The following is a 16,021-nucleotide window of genomic DNA, read 5'->3' as shown; positions in this document are numbered from 1 at the left end:
AAGAAATTCATCCTGAACTGAACAGTGAGGAAGGAAATCTCTGTGGTATTCATATCAATCTGCTCTTTACTCCCCCACGTACACCAATGCCATGGTTTCTGCCAATATCTACTGAAATGCGTCTCTGTACATACATCTCTGATTAGACAGAAGATCAGCCACTGCCTTGGGTACAATACTGAAGAGCACTTGACACCACAATCGCATCTCATGGCTGTGCAACAACCCACACCCTGCCACTCATGAGAAGAGAAAAGAGGAGAGGCAAGGCAGCGTTCAACACTGAGCACAAACGGGGTAACAGAGCGCACCCTCCTACCATTTCCTGCAACAGCCTCTCGCTGCCCGGGGCTCGGAACCTCTCATCTTTTGGATGCTGCCGATGTCTCTCTTCCTCCAGCTCACTGACTCTCCTCTCTGACTCGTCCAGTTTTGTTTTCATTTCTGCCAGCTGAAAAAGCAAGTGAAAGACCACGGTGGGCAGACCAGAGATCCTGAAAGGCACAGCATCTCAAAAGCGCCTTCAAATACTTTCAGCTCTCAGCAGGCAGGTGTAAAGGAGTGGATATGGTTACGTGCAAAGTCCCCAGCCACTGACTTTCCCCACCCCACTCCCAACCTCCGCTGCTCTGTCTGCAGTGGAGACTTTTAACGATCCTGAGCAAATTCTCTGTTGGTGTTAGCCCAGCTGGGTCTCACACTGTTTTGCTGCCACAGGACAGCTACCATGGGTCTGATCCTCAAAGTGAATCTTCCATTTTAATGTTCTTTTTTTTCTCTTTTGCAATTTGGACTTCCCCTGCAATGGTGCACATTCAAATGACCTAGCCAGAGGCATAAAATGATCCCACATTAAATGAGGAAAAGCCATTTAAACTCCTCTTCTCTTGAGGGGAGAGGAATCAAAGAAATGATCCAGATCTTGGTAAAGCTTACTGGAAAACATTAGAGAGAAAATTTTCCTGATAAGCTCATGAGGTCATTCTGCAAACTTTCTTTTCACAGATGGAAACAGGAGATGAGAAGCCAGCTTGGTTTTTGGAATACCAGGCAAAATTGTAAGCAGTCAGCTTCACTAGGCAGCTGATATGTCTGCAGCAAAGATACCACACAGCCACAAGGAAGGAATGAAAGCTATGTCAATGGGATCTTTACCAAAAAAAGGAAATAAATAGTATTTATTTACAATTTATTTTTTTACTGAAGAAATTTTGTACAGAACAGTTTCTCAAAAGCAAAAAAGTCTCTGCTTGTAGAGGGCAGCATTCAAGGATTTAGCCGAGAGCTCCCCCGTTACAGGGAGCCCCAGTGAACTTCCAAGGCTTCACAAGCCAGCCACAAAATATGGGACAAGAACCAACAGATATAAGCTGATGCAGATCAGTGGCTGGGCACAGCAGGCATTGCAGGTTAATTTTCAGTTATCTGTGCTCTGAAATAGGTGCAATTTTTATTACCTTGCGGAGGGCATGAAGATCTCTGCTGTCATGTCCACCCTTGTCCCTATTATTTTAGAGATGCCCTGCTTCTCTGGTTATTTCGTCCTACTGAAGATTGCACACACATTAGCTTCACTTTTGTGTGATGAAGCTTTTTTAATTTGTGAGCTAAAGACAAAATAAACATGTTGTCTTTCCTCTCCTAAGATATTTAATACAGCATTGGCTGATTGGTATTTAAGCACAGACTTAACTATCAGCAAGTGGCATATGTATTCCAATAGAAGTATTCAACATTGTTACCTGTTTTTCATAAAGGTCTTTCATACTTCTAAATTGATGATCCCATTGCTTGTTCACCTCCAGAAGCTAAAATTATTAGGAAGTCATAGTAAATAACACTTATTTCAACATCATCAATAAATAAAAAAAATAGACTGTCATTCTAATCCTCCAGCTATGAGTGTTCACAACTTCCTCATTATCTGGCCAGTTCATTTCAGAAAAAGCAAGTTTAAAGTTTGGCAAGCTTTATGGCCCATCTGCCAGTGCTTTGGTGTTTCAGTTAAAGCACATGAATGTTCAGGAAGTAACATTCAGGAAACATGCAAATACACAATAAGCTACAGGTGAATCATTTGGAACGCTGTAAAAATCCCAAGCTGCAACTCCTAAGTGGCCAAGGACTTTCTTGCTATTTCGCTTTAAGTTCCATAAACATATTTCCAATTAGAAGGTCTCTGACTTCCAATGAGCAAATTGAAAGCTCCTATTGATGGCAATTATTACTGGGTGCAAACCCCACTTGCCTTTCTCAGCACCACTACACCAAGCAAACATACGTATGCAAGATGGAAAGATCGCCTAACACCACAGACTTAACTGGCAGGAGTAAAGTCAGCATGTGTGCGTTTTTATTGGAGAAAGCCAAATAGGTCCCTCTGAAGAATTTTGCTTTGTAGGATATAGGCTCACTCTTCAGGATGCTGAGCAAAAGAATGGCCTCCGGTTTGCTGCTACCTGTGACCAAGACATCACTGGCTACTACTCACAGTGGTTCCTTGGCCTTTCAATAGTGATCATTATGAAAATCTGCCATTTGTACCGTATAAATCTCTGCCCTTCTAGATTCATAACCCCATTACAGCAAGTCATAATTCATTGTTAGGAACAGTTCTCCATACATAACTCTGCCTAGCTTGGTAGAGAGAAGCAGAACTATAGGAACCAGTTTAAATGTAATTTTAGGGGCTTGCACACTTTGGGCTGTGAAGAAAAGCAAAGCAGAAAGTCTCCATATAGATACTGCCTTACAAGAGCATGGGATTAGAGTCACACAGCAAAAACAAAGGCCATACTGGGCTGGCAGGTAAAACCAACTGCAGCATAGTGTAAGTAACAGCGATAACATGTTCAGTGATTTCCTGCCCTGGGCATATTGCTGATATTGTAATGTGTGTCTTAGAGCGTGTATCTGTAACTGTTAAGGATGAACATGAGATTACTTCTCGTCTCTGTCTTTCCAGTGAGAGGATCTGTTGCTCCAGAGAACTGGCTGATACAGTCTTCTTCTTGGTCAGTAATGTGCGCTGTGACTGGAGAAAATAAATGTTCAAAAATGAATGCTTTTCGCGTCCTCTCCTCAAGTCAAGATTATCATATAAAACTCCCATCCACCCTGATATGTGCATGTAAATAAACTGAAACAGCAACTTTTTCTCTACATTGCATTTGTATTTCAGTACCTTTACACCTGCTGACAGCAGATTCTGAAGTTTACATCTGCTTTAACCCTACTTTGTCTGTTTTAATTGAAGTATTATGCAAATGGACACTGAAATAAAGAAAAATGTATATACTTGTACCATCTGAGACACAGAACACAAAATAGGATTTTAATTATCTTACAGATGGTAATATAAACAAGTAGTACAAGCCACAAAAGTTGAGCATAAGTTGCAGTGAGTGTAAGCAGCTCCCTTCATTCACAAGAACTACAATAATTAGTAGTATTGCCCCTGATAAGTGCTTGCAGGCCCAAGGCAATAAACTTTAGCACAATGGATTCAAAACAAGCAATACAGAAAAATAAGAGGCCATTTGGAGAAATTAGGAAATCAGTCTGCAATTTACGTCTTTAACTTAAAAGTATCTGAAGCAAATACCTGGCAGTCAATGGCAGTCAGTTCACGTATTGCATTGATTTCAGAATCTGTACTTTAGCCATGTATTTAAGTGCATATTTAGGAGTCCTATTAAAATGACTAGGACAACTCACAAATCTAACAGCTATATATACACTTGGCACCAACTGGCACCAATACTGCTCACAAAAGTTGTTGGGTCACTAAAATGAACCATTTCCTACCCTTTGTATAACAACAAATTAAAATGACCAGATACTCTTGGGGCAGGGGGGGGGGAATGCTAGCAAAGGTTTTCATCCTAAGTATGCCACACCTAAAACTATTTCTAATATTTCCTTCGATTCTTAAACAAATCTCCTGGAATACAAAAATAAGCCCATAATTGTCAGTCTCCAAAGTGACACAGATGATACCTGCACCAGCTCAAGCTGTTCCTGTTAATCAGACAGCACTTCAGAGGACAGCCAAAACAGTCACTTACTTCTAGTGGGTCTGTTGGGGCTTCCATGTCAGTCACATCTGCCCACATGCATCCAAGATGGCCTTGAGCATTTGTTTCACGACGGGTCTTTGGAAGAAGAACAGCAATGAAACAGATACTTTATGTTGGCTAAAGGAGCAGGAGAATTGCACTAGGATCCAGAAGATCCACAAGTGCTGCCTGTGGAAGCAGCCAAGGTTTAGAAATAAGTGGCAGAATTTTGATTTTAACCTTTTCCTCCTTCCTGACTGGGGCTTCCCAGAAGGTTGAAGAACAGTGCCTATGACTAATATGCCGGGCAAGGCAGTACTCTGCTTAGTGTGCACATAAATCACAATCAAGTGGCCAGTTCACCCCAAGAGAGGAAGTTGCATGTATAAGGGAAGGAAGGGTATGTTTTTCCAGTAAGAGGACAGGGTTTTCTACCCCTGCTTCCAGTTGTAAAAAAGGACTTATGTAAGTATCACAAGTATTAAGTGACACTAAGACAGTGTGAACTTCTATCTAGTTCATGATAGAAACATTAGCGACTCATGCTTATAAAGGAGTAATAGCGAAGTCTGTTAACAGCTATGGAGAAGAGCCCACCCGTACAAACCCCAAGTTGTTTAGGGGAAAACCATTAACTGGAGAATTGATTTACTTTCCCTGAAGAAAAGCTGCACAAAGATGGAGAGTGACACATGTTGTTATTCTTCTCCTAAGGACATCATATTTGCAGTTCTAGTACTTATCTAAGCATGGACCTAGATTCAAGCTACTCAAGTCTTCACTTGAGAAATCAGGGTACCCAACACTTCAAACATATGTCTTTAGTTTCCCATTTGGAAAAAGAGGTTAAGCTTACCAAGTTAAACTCCCCAGAAATATTAACAAAGAAAAGGCTTCCATAGACTTCACATGCAAAGTTAGGACAGGTGAAATGGAGAAGTGCAACGTATTGTCATCTTGGGTCTTGGAATGATGAATAATGATGCATTTGAGAAGGAAGTGTGAAAGAAATATCAGTTTCCTTATTGTGGAAAGATCCCTGGGTCTGAGGCTTTTTAAGTGGGGGCAGAGGCTCCTTATTTCCTTTTCAAGGAACACAATGAAAACTAACCTGTGAAATCTGACATAAAATAATATAAATCTGTGGGAGTTCTTTCAACTTCCAAAAAAGGATTTAGGCAAAGTAAAGTAATCCTGTGACATGCTGGAATCTAACAGCCACATTCCAGATTGCTGGTTCATAATGTGTGACTAAGCAACTCCTCTTTTGCAAGATACAAAACTCAATCTGGAAGATAGCTACTATTTTACAATATTTTTATATGAATTATATCCTGCCTACCTTGATATTCTTTTTACTTTTTACTGGTTTATGGAATAGCTGGAAAACTCATGGGGTATAAAGACAGAAATTAAAAAAAAAATGTCATTTTAGCGAAGACATTTTAGTTTCTACATAGAAGTCATACCACCCATCAAAAAATAAAAGAATTTCACCTGTACATATACTGAAACTAGTCTTTGAGCATATCCCTCCCAGCTACAGCACTGGGTTAAAGAAGGAAGAACTACTGGCCAATAGCACAATAGCAATTTCCACAATTGCATTTCTTGACATTTCTGTAGTGATTAATATGTTGTAAGAAATACAAGCTGATAACTGTCAGGCAATGAAACAAAGTAAGCCTCCGTACCACCAAAGCACGGCTGAGTGAAACAGAAAGGCCATGCTCCAGGAAACAGACACGCAAAAGGCCAACTTCTAAAATGAATAAACATACTGTGCTACCTGAGAGAATGTAATAATAGTTAAACTGTAAAATCCCCATAGTGGAGAAGGCAGACGAAGCACCACACATTTTAAAAATGAGACCAAGTATTATAATGTTATGAAAAGTTTGTGTCATATCAAAGCTTACACCTAATGACTTCAAAGCTCTTTGCAGAAGTAGGCAATAAACCTGTTATACACATAGGGAAGCAGACCAACTGAATGCTAAAGGTCATCCAGATGTTAGTGTCAGATCAGAGAACGATGATGTCGCCTTTCACCCACGGTCTGTCCACCTGTCTGTCACAGCTGTGTCTTAAGCATCCCTTAGCAGGCTGTCACTGCATAATTTTGTGTTCTGAAGAGTCAAGAGTCAGCTGCTGAAGGAGAAAGTACTGTAACTAAACACAAATAATGCGAACAGCAATTATCTATTGTCTTCTCACAAGGTCCTACTGCCTTGTGCTGGCCTGCTACAGTCCTATAGTTTATAAATTCATGAAAACAGTCTGTCTCTGTCTATAAAGTACCAACACTGAACATCTGATTCACAAAAATACCATCAGAAATCTTCCACATTGCACACCTGCTCTCGAGGGCAATGATTCTCAAGCACGGACACCTTCCCTTACCCTAATTCCCATGCTCAGCCATCCCACCCCTGTTTCAGCAGCAGTTAAGGCTTGGGAGAAAGCTTAGGTCGAACCGCTGCATTTTAAGGCCTGGTGCTAAGGTAAACCAGCCCCAGTTTCTGATTTCCTCACAACAGAACACTGTGATGTGCAACCTGAGGTGCTGAGCGGTCCCTGCAGCAGGGAGACGACACAAGTAAACCCAGTGCACAGCCCTACTCATGAATCACAGCTCCCACTTGAAAGTGGGACTTATTAGTGCTTAAATGACTTTGAAGAGAAGGTGAGGCTGAGACTCTGCAGTGCACACAGTTGTTATCATTATTTAGTTCAAAACAGTTGCCTGGAAAGCTGTGTAGTTTCCTGGAGAGCTAGGTGGACATTAGGACACCAGGTCCTTTATTGTTGGTATCTTAATGACCATATTAACAGCTACTGAAAGCGACTGATTCTCTCTTGGACTGGAGGATTTGAAGGTGCCATTTATAGGGATTTTAACTAGTTGCAGCACTGTTCCTTTCTGCTTCCCAACCTCTATGATGCTGTCAGAGAGCTGCAGAGATGTGGGGGAGAAGGTGAAGCTCCTGGAAGAGTAGAGGCTAGAACAGCAACAGCGTCTCCACATCTCCTGCTTTCCATGCCAAAATGACTTGCACATTTGTCCACTTTCACTCTCTGTGAGCCTGCCATAGTGACTAAGCAGCAACAACCACTGTCTGTCCCACACTAGGGCTATGCATGAGAGTTCTGAGTCAAGTTTTGCTGTTTGCTGAAATAGCTGTTGTTTGCATGCAGCTTGGCACTGTCAGTGAATGCAATTTATACTGGCCTTGTGTATCTTTTAACGTTACCATCTTGTTTGAAAGATGTATTGCTCCCTGCTAACAAACAATAAGCTCCGAGCTAGGTGTGCCTATGTGGAAGCTCCTAGCTTTGTTACTGGCCTTCTAATCTATGTATAAATGTTAAAATCAGCGCCAAATTTTCTTGTAGAGCCTTAGCTATTGCTCTTCGTTACAAGTTTCTTACACAAAATATGGCAGACTAGAAATGACATTAAGTACTCTTCAGTGCCTAGCTAGGCAAGCTTAGCATTCATACGGGTAACGCCAATGCCCCTTCACACAGTGCCTAAAGTCAGTGCCTTTTAAGAGACTTGATAGGAAATACGTCTCAAGGGCAGCAACGTGATGTTCAAGAGCAACAGTGCTGTTCACTGCGAGATCAGTACTTTGGTCCCTCCCTCCCAAGTGCTTTTCTGTAGTGACTGCTACATAAGAACAGTATGGAGTAACGAAGAGAAGAGTATCTCTAAAATCTACATGAACAGAAAAAATACCAATGAGTAGGGTGAGTAGGGAACAAAAAAAAAAAAAAAAAAAAAAAGCTCTTCAAAGGCTGTGGTATTCTTCCAGCAAAAACTGGGAGAGGTTAAAGAAAAATCGTTGTCTGTCTCTGTGAAAACAGTTAATAGCACTGAAAAGAAATACAAGGGATCACAACATTAATTTTCTTTGGTATTCTGGAGATAAAGACACTATATTTGTTTATTAGTCTACTGCTACACCATGAAGAACAACTTAGTTGCACAACAGCACTTCAGAAATCTGAGATATATAAAAATCCTTGAAAGGAGGACTCTTTTTGACAACTATCAGACTCAGAAGTAAAAAAAAAATATATATATATATTTTTAAGGAATTTATATTTGGTTTGAAGCTATTAAATCAAATATGCAGTTTCAAATTGATTGGAGAATTCTAGTTGAAGATCAGACTGTAAATGCAGTGGCAAACCTAAAAAAACATTTACAGATACAAGCAAACTTTCAAGAGGCTGTTAAAATTTTCCAGCCTGCAAAACATAACCAGATCAGCTCAACATTTTGGAGGAAAATTTGTTCTAGTACTTCACAGTCACAGGAAGATCAGGAAGCTTCACAGGTAGCAAAAGTGACAGCTGAAGAAGGTGTCTACAAAGAAGTAAATTTTGGAGGAAAACACAGACAGCAGTGTTGTCCAAAGGCAAGGCAGTGTATGTTTGCTAGGTGTTGTGCTGTTCAGTAAATACCTACAGAAAAGCAGAGAAGATACCCAAGGAGAAACCCAGTGTGCCTGTTCTGCACGGTGGGAATGATGTCAGCTGTGCAGTGTGCCGAGGGGACATCCATTGGCACGAACAAAGGTGAGTGTTCCCTGGGAACCACTCTTGCAGCCAGAGACTGAAACGGCACTTCAGACATGCGCAGTACCCTGACACTGCCATGCAAATCAGTGCCATCTCTAACACTGCAATAAAGGCCTTGGGGAGAAAATCTAGTCACTCTTGTCACAGACACTAAAAATCAGATTTTACCGTGGGGAAATCATACCTACATTAGCTGCTAAAGAGCAAAATCAAGACTTGCTAAATGTGATGTAACAGCAGTGACAAACTGGTCAGCAAGTTTTATATAACCCAATCTAATGCTTGCATGAACCTTGGTTTCCCTGACTGTTTCACCTCTTCCTCTTTAAATGAACTAGTCAGTTTGTGTCATGAGATTTACTGGTTACACTAAAAAAAAAAAAAAATATCACAAGAAAACACTGCAGGGAATAGCAGGAGAAATAGAAACCTGGCAACCTCTTACAGGATAACTGCCTCTAACTTCTCCACACACACATGTAAAACCACACCACAGTCTGCAGTGTACGAATCTGTGTTACTTTATATAGCGTCCCTAAAATACACAGACATACAGCTCTTTATCTAGCTGGTGTCCATCACACGTTTTAGAGCAAGAGCGTAACTAACTTATATTCTCTTTTCATCCATTTCTCATCCCTTACTTCTCCTTCCACTCTCTCTCCAGAAAGTCACTTCCTTCACATGTTCTTTCTATCCATCCCCAACAAGGAAACAAAACATCATTACTCTTGCTGCTGGGCTGTGACATGCAATTGTAGCATCAACCACCGCTGAATACAAACAAACTTCTCTTTACATTTGAGCACACTTCGAGTAAACATGGAATACAAAGGAGAGAAATGGATCAAAGTCTGCTCTCCAGATAAGCAAGCGAAGTTCAGTAGCTTAAGAAAATGAAGTTAATACAACAAGAATGACCACTTTCTGTCTTTGGAGAGCTGGTCAGATCTGGCTGCTCCAAGAAGAGTGGTTGATAATTTCTCTTCTATATGTATTATAAAAATGCTTTCTTAATATCCATATGAGCCCTTCTGTTCCTTGGCTCCCACTGTTCTCTCTCTATTACAGGGACTGATCAAAACATGACTAAATGTGTTAATGTTATAGTGAGCAAATCTGCACCTGCAAGTTTGACTCATAGTCTGAAACCTTTTGTAATGTCTGAATCATAATTTAAAACATTTAAATTCTCTTAATCAGCATGAATTCTTAGTAGGACCTTTACCTAACTTTCTCCCACTCTTCAAACTCCTTTTTTTATTCCCCATTCATACTCACACACTTAAGCTACAAAGCATAATCCTTTGCATTTTTCTCCATGCTACAGGCAATGGTGACAGAAGAGAATTAGCCATGTATTTTTCAAAACTCATCAGGCCGCTCTGATCATTATGACAGATGGTACCTGTTTTATCTTTCCTTTTTGTTCACAGCTGTCTTGTATTACTTTAAAGACCGGGGTGGAAAGAGAAAACAACCTCTTGAGCACAGTTTGAGCATGCTCAGGGAAGAAAGTTTCAGATACTTTGGAGTGTGGCTGCAAGGAATGCCTGGCAGGGAGCTGGGAGCCAGAAGCTCCTGCAGAGTGACTGCTCTGAGGAGCAAGAATAAACCAGTCGGGTACCAGGTATGGAAAAGGCTTCCCAGGAAGCAAATGGGACTGGGCAGGGTTTGCTGCTCCTCAGAAACTCACAAGTGTAGCATACAACCCTGCCTGCAAGGGCAAAGTGAATTGAACTGCTTAGAAGCTTTTTACTCATGTCTATTCTCTTTCTGTAATATTCTGTAATTTCTTTTAGTAGCAGCTTTGAAGTTGGTTTTTTTTCTTCTGTTTAAAAAAAGAGAATTACCTTACTTTGTATTCTAGGAAGACCTGACCTTTCTGAGTGTAAAAGCCTTTTAGTCGTCTTTGGAAAGCTTGCAACGGAAGAAAAATCAAAGCCTTGGAGCTGTGGCCAACACTGAATCCTCTCACAAGCATCAGCACCACAAGAAGATAAAAAGTTCTCATTTTCAGAGTGCTGGATCTTTATTCTGGGAAAGGCTTCTGTTACAGTATTACGAAATAGGCACTCACAAATCAAGATAATGAAAGCCACTAGTTTCTGAAAATTCTGTCTATTCAGTAACTGCAGTGAAACCAAGAATCATTACTTGATTCAAGTAAAAGTTCAATCTTTCCTTGATGATGACAAAATGATAATTTTAAAATTTATTTTTTCTTTCTAGCCCATCAAGTATCTGCTGTAAGATTTGTTGGGTGTGGGGGTTTTTGTTTGTTTATTTTTTAATTTATTGTACTGTTCAGTTGCAGAATTGTAGAAGCTAGATTTACTCTGCGACTACCTGGGTTAAAATTTGCTGTCTTCTGGGGAGCTTTCTGTTTGCTTATGTTTTGGTTGGGCTTTGCTTTTGGCTTTTTTCCTGAGGCTGCTCTTAGCCACCAGTGCTTGCTACAATATCCACTGCAACCCTTTTTCCCATTCTGGTGAACATGGTGAAATGACAAGAAGTGAGAGATTTTAGTTGAAGAATAAAATCAGCTCTTAAACCTGAAGAAGAATCTACCTCTTCCTGTCTAAACCTGGTCCACGTGTTTCACCCACAGAAGTGTGATAGAAAGGGATTTTCCCTTAAGTATGTCAGCCTTTAACTTTTTGTGCTGTTTGGTTAGGTATTCACTCTAACAGAAAAATATGTGCAGATGCAAATGCGTGCCTTAATATGTGGGAACCAGAAAAAATTAGAGCAAGATGTGTTCTCAGAGTAAGTAAAACATAGCCCAGGCTTCTGTTTCAGGATTTCTTTTATCCACTGTTTCCCATCGTTGCCAATGAGATGAACCGTAAGGGCACGCAACTCAAGTACCAAAGCATTTGCAAACTCAGGCCTGATAATGAAAATCCCAGTTTCATGGAACAATAATTGGATGATAATTTTTAACTGTAGCAAACAAGCTATTCAGAGTTTTAAAACACAGTTGTTGCAAGTACAGGTAGCCTTTAAATGGAAATCTTTACTTTCTTGCTTCGCACTCAGAACAGTTTATCTGCTTGAAAGTTTATTGTTGTTTGGGTTTTTTTTACCATTTGATCCCATTAAATATATTATCTCTGTCAACTTTATGTTGACACACTGCTATTTTAGTTGCTATTTTTCCCTTCCTATCTGATACTTTTGTCTGCCCTTACCTCCCACAGAAAACATCCTTTTTGTGTGTATAATCTTGATAAAGCCCTAAACATACTGAAAACACTCTGCATGAGTACTTTTTAGCAATACTTGTATTAGCTTATTCCAGTTGAATGTAATCAGTTTTACAGTTAAATTTGAACAAAGAAGCTGCTTTTTTGTGGTAAGAAACATTTCTTTGATTTCTCATATTAAAACAGCAAACTGCCTGATCCTTTTGGCCCTCAGCTTCACCCTCTGTAGAAGACAGAACAACGAACCCTTTCCCTCCTGAGGTATGTTTTGAGAACAGGCATTTTCACAGATTATGGCCTCTGCAGGACCGGAGTTTGCAATCCTTCTCGTTCACATACACTCCTGCTGCACATCACAGCAATAAGTGATGTTACAGAAGACAGGGGGAATAGATAAGTACATGTAGATTAGAAATTAACAATTGTTCTAATCTGTAAAAGACTTCAACATATGTTTCCCTTTTCTGGTCAATGGCTCTAGAAAAAGTAAATACATTTCAATAAACTGAGAAGAGCTTAAATCAGTATAAAATAATGATGTCACATTAACGTCTCACCTCTCATTTCAGCTTAACACTTAAAACACCCAGTTTGCTCACCTAGACAAACTACATGTAGGGACACAGGTGCCCAAGTCCCTTATATTAGACCAATAGACTGTATGTGGGTGTCAGGGACCCAAGTACACCAACAGGCTCTAACCACTGTGACCTGCTTGTGAGGATGTTTTCCTGTAATCTCCTCCCTCTCCCACTGCGGGGAACATAGCATCATGACAAGGTGCAACTAAAGTACTACAGATAAAGGAATTGTAGGCTGAAGAATGTGCTGAGGATTAGTTTATTCTGCAGACCTGCGTTTCCCCTCTCTCAAATGTTTGCCTTTAAAACCACAATAATATTATGTATTTTTATGGAAAAAAAATCCTAGTGAAAAGGGAATTTGTTTACAGACATTTGCAGATAATAAAAAAATTACAGATTTAGAGAAATAATAAAGTGATTTAAACTCAGAAGGAAATGCCATTTTGTAGTGTCAAATTTATATTTTTCACTCCAGAAAAAAAAAAAATCAGAATAAAAACAACTTGCTGTCTTTGCCAAGAAACGTCCCGATGAACAACCAACACTATAGGGAAGCGTACAATTTTGTTTCATTATAAATATAGAGTGTTCCCCTTCGTTTAAGTCTACATCAGATTCTAATTTCACAAAATGACATTTTTCTGTTTGTTGGGGGGGGAAGGGGGAGTAATACAATTTTATAACCTTCATAATTGAAAGTATACCTAAAAATATTGCTTTATTTTCCAAAACACACAATCCAAGACAGGTACTCCTAGATCTTACACTGAGGTTGTTGGAGCTCACCGCAACCATCAAGCTGTCACCCACTTGAAGACCAACTCACTAACCAGCCAAAGTGAAAAGCTGTTCAACTTAGAAGTATAAATTAAAAATAGCAGCATGTTTCTAGTGCAGAAATATCATAAATCTTCCTCCTTTAAGCTATGAAAACCACACACATGGCCAAATGAATGCTATAAATGCAAAAAACATTTAAAAAAGCAAAGCACTACAAATGAAATACTGCCACGGTATTCTGTGTAAAACACTGAAGCATCCCACAGAAACGGTTGAGGTGAGCACTTCCTTTTTTTTTCCTCCCCACATCCTCCAAATCCTTTCCTACATCTCTTTCTGTTGGAGGGAGGCTAACATGGGGAACCAGGGGTTTCTGCAGACTATTTGTGGCTTACTGTTCTGCCCTTTAATTTCATAGCTCAATGCTACTTGATTCTGCACTGACTTCTGTTTCACCGTGCTTATTCCTCCCCTGCAGCTGGGAATCCCCATTCCTCCCTGTGGCTTCTCACTGTTTGTAATTCCATTTTTAATTCTAATTCAAAATTCTAATTCAAAAATCCATTTGAATTAGAATAATTCTCATTCAAGAGACATCTCTTTATGCTCAACACATTCAGCATTTAATTCTAATTCAAAATTCTAATTCAAAAATCCATTTGAATTAGAATAATTCTAATTCAAGGGGCATCTCCTTATACTCAGCACAGCTTCATATCTCAAGATCATGAGTCATTTTGGAGATAGCGGTTTACATGTGAAAAGAGCTATGTGTAATTTTGGATTTCATAGAAGAGAGTCATCTCTCCTTTACCTCCTCATCAATTTTCTGCATCACGCCTTGGGGCCCAGCCTTCAAAGGTTCCCTTCCCACCCCCGCCCCCATAGTGGAGTCACACAGGCAGGTGCATGTGTCACCCCTTGCAGGTGGATGGTATTCAGGACTCAATTACTCCTCCCCACCTCTCACTCCTCCCTTTCCCAGTTTGGAGAAAACAGGAATTTCCTTTTGTCCTCTTACTGCACAACAAAAAGCAGCTTGCTATTTCAGGAGAGAGGAGGGAAACCGAGAGGGAAACCTAGAACAAGTTTCTGTCATGCTTGTTAACTGCTGCTTCACTGCAAACCAAGACAACCATCTTAGCAGATGGCTTACAATTTTCTGTTTGCAATACCACAGAAGTATAGGTTTGAATCATCTTTATTCTTCTTCTTTCTTCCTATTTATCTAAAAGCCTTTCTGACACTTCCAAAGATCTTTGTCTCCCACATCTCTGCTCACTCTCAGTTAAATCACAACTACCAAATGCAACAACTTCAATAAATGCCAGTGCTCTGGGTATATACAGTTTTGTGGATTTGTGTTATCCAAAGACACAGCTGGCTACAGAGGGTGGCATTTTGGATAATCAGCAGGTTTAGCTGACCTTTTAAAGCACTATAAAACACATCTTCTCACTCAGTCTTCCTCATAACAAAAAGTAGCTGTATCATTAAAAAAAAAAGTGTAGCAAGTTAATTGCATCATTTCAGAAATCAAAGTTTCATGCATAATCAAGCCACCCAGGGAACATCCCCTGAATGTTCTTTCCTGGCAGATAAACATTGCAAAAGCAGATTGCGTTTACCTTAAGGGAACATGAAGTTCTCTGGGGGTTCGGACTCTCTTGGGCAATAGGTTCAGGGTCCTCACATGACTGGTAACTGTTATTCTTCTCTATCAGGTTCCTTATTTCAACATCAAGCTCTTTACTTTCGCACCTGCTTAGAAAGAAATAGCAATGTTAAACTTCACACCAAAACTGGAAGTGCAGAGAAGCTAAATTTGTCAGTTGTCTTCTGAATGTGACAGTGCAGACAGCAGAGGTAGTCCTGCACCAAGCTCCTGCTACCTTCCTTCCTGGTACACAATCAGAGAGCACTAGAGCAGTGTCACACAGGCAATCTCCAAATGCTTTGCGGCAGAAATTAATTTTAAAATATTTACACTAAGCAATCTTTATGAATTTTACTAACTTGCATCTACAAAATACAAGTGGACCCTTCTGGCGATTGTATGAAGACTGTCATGTGCTCTTAATCCCACCCACTCACCAGCAGTGTCAAGAATTTTAAATTCAACTTTAACAAAAATGCAATCAAAATGTTAAATTGATTTTGAATTCCAAAACTAGGTGCTCCAGTTTCTTGATGGAACATTTTGTTTGCTGCAACAGTTAATATTAGATTTTCAACTTTTTTCTTCCTGAAAGTTCCTTTTAAAAACATTTGTATCTTGTAAGAATTGGTCTGTTGTGAAAACTGAATTATATGTGTTTGTTGGGAAAATTTTTTTCATTCCATTTCTTTGCTAAGTACACACAGGACTCATGTGTACTTAAGGGCTTGCTCCAAATTTGCAGAACTAACAATTAGGGCTGGTTCCCTTGATACACCATAATGGTGGAACGTGACTTTCAGAGAATGGATTGAGGCATAAATAAAACAAACACCCAAAAGCCCTAGACCAACCCAGGTTTTCAAGAAATACTCATGTCTTGCAAGTTCAGACCTTCATTTCCTAATGAGCTTAAACCAACTCTAAATATAAGTAATGCACGACCAGAAAGCTAACTGTAAGCCTCGAAAGTATCACCAACCTGCTATAGCAAAATTCTTGATTTAGACAGAGAACACTAAAGTCTTCATTTGAACTACCAGAAAAACTGAAAGCAGTAAGTATTTTATCAGTTATACTTATTGCAGTTTATACAGGCAATCCACAGGGATTGTACTGCAGGATCTGAAGAAACTCCTGAAG

General features: G+C 39.8%; 1 protein-coding gene across 1 annotated transcript in view; it reads right to left on the bottom strand.

Annotated features, from left to right (window-relative positions):
- The window catches only part of TNIP3 (TNFAIP3 interacting protein 3), a 59,267-nt gene that overhangs the window by 26,719 nt on the left and 16,527 nt on the right, over positions 1-16,021 (bottom strand). Inside the window, exons 3-7 of the mRNA XM_027797572.2 lie at positions 14,850-14,985; positions 4,068-4,154; positions 2,945-3,034; positions 1,743-1,808; positions 320-451 (exon numbers count right to left, since the gene is read on the bottom strand). Coding sequence (XP_027653373.2) covers positions 320-451; positions 1,743-1,808; positions 2,945-3,034; positions 4,068-4,154; positions 14,850-14,985 — 511 coding nt within the window. The remainder of the gene's footprint in view (positions 1-319; positions 452-1,742; positions 1,809-2,944; positions 3,035-4,067; positions 4,155-14,849; positions 14,986-16,021) is intronic.

This window comes from Falco cherrug, chromosome 1 (genome assembly GCF_023634085.1).
Source record: "Falco cherrug isolate bFalChe1 chromosome 1, bFalChe1.pri, whole genome shotgun sequence".
NCBI classification, from domain to species: domain Eukaryota; kingdom Metazoa; phylum Chordata; class Aves; order Falconiformes; family Falconidae; genus Falco; species Falco cherrug.
Note: the sequence above shows the minus strand (reverse complement) of the source record. Positions and strands in the feature narration are given on the sequence as shown.